Raw genomic sequence first — 3069 nt, forward strand, 5'->3', positions numbered from 1 at the left:
TGTAAAAATTGTTATGAGAATTGTTTTTTTTTTTTTTTTTTTTTTGAAACAAGTAGCATTTAAAGACATGTACCAAATCATGCCCTCTGAACTTTGACATGTACGTACCAAACCATTTACCAAATATAGAAGGCTAATTAGGATTTTTACCCCCCGAACTTTGACATGTACCAAATCATGTCCCCTGAACTTTTAAGGTCGTTAAAAATGCCCCCTGAACTATTGAGATTGTTAGATTTAAAGACTTTTGTCTAATTTTAGTAAAAAAAGTCTAACATGGATGAAAATTCATGGGACATGATCTAGTATATGTCAAAGTTCGAGGGGCATGATTTAGTAGATATCAAAGTCTGGGGAGCATGATTTAGTACATAAACAATCACTAAAATAGTAAAATGTAATGAAATTAAACAAAAGTCCTTAAATCTAACAATCTCAATAATTCAGGAAGAATTTTTAACGGACAGAAAAGTTCAGGGAGTATGATTTAGTATATGTTAAAGTTTAGGGAGTAAAAATCCTTATTAGCCTTTCTAAAACTTTTAACTTTGCGACTTATAAGCTAAGGGAGCGTTTGCCAAAAATATAATTGGCATGGTTGAGCTTTCTTCTATAACCAACAACCATCTTATGAAATGACTACGAGCTCTAAGGCTTATGTTATTTTGTTTTATCAATCTATAAACGTCTTTTCTTTTTCAAAAATAAAAAAAACCAATGTAAAAAAAATGATATTTGTGTAAATAACCCATCTAAAAAATCATTTTGGTTCATACAATATGGGCCTATAAAGCCCATTGGGCCAACAACAAACATCAGAACCCTATAACTAAAAGCTCTCTCAATCACTATCGTTTGACATCTCACTCTGTGCCGCCGAGTCTCAACCCCTCTCTCCTCTCTCTGCTGATCTCTTCTCTTCGCCGGACCTCCGGACAAAGGTAACTAACTATTATATACATATTATTATTTATGTATATGTATATATTTTAGTATGTATTTGTGAATCTGTTAATATATTTCTGTATCAGTACTAATATGGAGGTTTTTGTATGTAACTATGGATTATATGAATGTCATACAGTATTTGAAATATTATTTATATATTGATAGAATGAATGGTACAAGCTTTGTTTTGTGAAATTTGTCAAACTAAGAATGAGAAATACTAAAATTTACAAAACAACCTTACTTAATCTACTCAATGCTGTGTAAATGGTTACACAGTATACTTCATAATTGTTTCTGCCACCATACAAGATTATTTTACCAATAAAAATGTTCATAATGGTTAGTTTGGCAAAGGACTCAAATTTAAAGTTGTGAAAATACATATGAAATGAATTCTGATAATGAGCAATCGATGAATTGAAATTGTTTAGGTTCCATTTTTGACTCATTGGGTTGGGTTGTTTTGCAGTTAAGGTAAGCCATGGTGAAGCACAACAACGTTATCCCTAATGGCCATTTCAAGAAGCATTGGCAGAACTATGTTAAGACATGGTTCAACCAACCTGCAAGGAAGACCAGAAGAAGGATCGGTGAGTCAGCATTTATGAATTGGGTCTATAAATCTAGGACTTATGTTATTGATACATTTGTTTGTGTTTATTATAAAATTATCATCAGCTCGCCAGAAGAAGGCTGTGAAGATTTTCCCCAGGCCTACTGCTGGACCCCTTCGCCCTGTTGTTCATGGACAGACTTTGAAGTACAACATGAAGGTTCGGGCTGGCAGGGGTTTCTCATTGGAAGAACTCAAGGTGAGTAGTTTTGGGATTGTGATATTTTCATATCAACAATTACTTTCTGTAATGGCTTTCCATTGTTCTGTGAATTTGAAGTTGTGCAAATATGGAAAATGTGTCTTGCGTGTCTTGATATGTGTCTGATCATATGCAAAATATCTTGAGGATGGAAATGATAATTGTTTTGATTTTTACTTAATGATTTGAATGTGTTTTGCATGGCTTGATGGATTTCAATGTTGTGTGCCTTGTGTGTAATTATGAAACATTTTACAATATGGATCATTCTCCCTGTCTCTATAAGTTTCTGATCATATTTTAAGCAAGATACTGAGAGGTCAGGACAGTGTTGATGTGTCCATATTCAGGTGCTATGATCACAAGTTCCTGATGTATATTTGTTTGGTACTTTTTGTGTTGTCTTCCAGGCTGCTGGGATCCCCAAGAAGCTTGCACCTACCATTGGTATATCGGTTGATCACCGCCGCAGGAACAGATCTTTGGAGGGTCTCCAATCTAATGTTCAGAGGCTCAAGACTTACAAGGCTAAACTTGTCGTCTTCCCAAGGCGTGCTCGCAAGTTTAAGGTAAAGTTACAGTCTTTTTTTGTATTCATTGGGCTGTACCAGTGACCGTTTTTATAATTATGTTATCTCATCTTTACTCGTTTTCTTTTAGGCTGGAGATTCTGCCCCAGAGGAGTTGGCCAATGCTACTCAGGTCCAAGGCGAGTTCTTGCCTATTGCTCGAGAGAAGCCAGCATTTGAACTTGTTAAGATTACCGATGACATGAAGTCATTCAAGGCTTACAACAAGCTCAGGTTGGAGCGCACAAACGCACGCCATCTTGGTGCTCGGTTGAAGAGGGCTGCCGAGGCCGAGAAGGAAGAGAAGAAATAGAGTCATAGAGTTATTCCCAGGAATTTTGCATTTTGTTTTCTGAACTATGTAGATTTTTTGTTGTATTTTGATGTTAGCTAAGCTGAAGATTTTTAAATTAATTTTATGGTTGTATTGCTGATTGTATAATTTTTTAAGTTTACCCTTTTCGAAAGTAATACAATCAATACCATTGATTTGGCATAATATATTCACATTTTCTTCCTGAAAATGAAACAAATGAAAATGTTAAAAGCACTTTGAACAAGGCAAATAGTAAAATTTATGAAAATTCTTCCCTCTTTTTTATTCTCATTTGATGTTTTCTTCATAGTTACCAAAAGAAAATGATGACCAGAAACATTAGAAAAAATTTGTGACCTCTAATGTTTTTGCTAATTGCGTCAGTAACTTATGTATGTAAAATTGGTTTTGTTTAGCA

At 34.5% G+C, this 3069-nt stretch overlaps 1 protein-coding gene across 1 annotated transcript; it reads left to right on the plus strand.

The window, feature by feature from the left end:
* Positions 1–792: 792 nt before the first annotated feature.
* On the plus strand, positions 793–2834 carry LOC115711328 (large ribosomal subunit protein eL13z). Its single transcript, XM_030639667.2, has 5 exons — positions 793–941; positions 1421–1541; positions 1630–1763; positions 2177–2335; positions 2427–2834. The coding sequence occupies exons 2-5, from the start codon at positions 1433–1435 to the stop codon at positions 2646–2648; spliced, it is 624 nt and encodes a 207-aa protein (XP_030495527.1). The 5' UTR covers positions 793–941; positions 1421–1432; the 3' UTR covers positions 2649–2834.
* The last annotated feature ends 235 nt before the right edge of the window (positions 2835–3069 follow it).

The sequence above is a fragment of the Cannabis sativa genome, chromosome 3, assembly GCF_029168945.1.
Source record: "Cannabis sativa cultivar Pink pepper isolate KNU-18-1 chromosome 3, ASM2916894v1, whole genome shotgun sequence".
Classification (NCBI taxonomy): Eukaryota; Viridiplantae; Streptophyta; class Magnoliopsida; order Rosales; family Cannabaceae; genus Cannabis; species Cannabis sativa.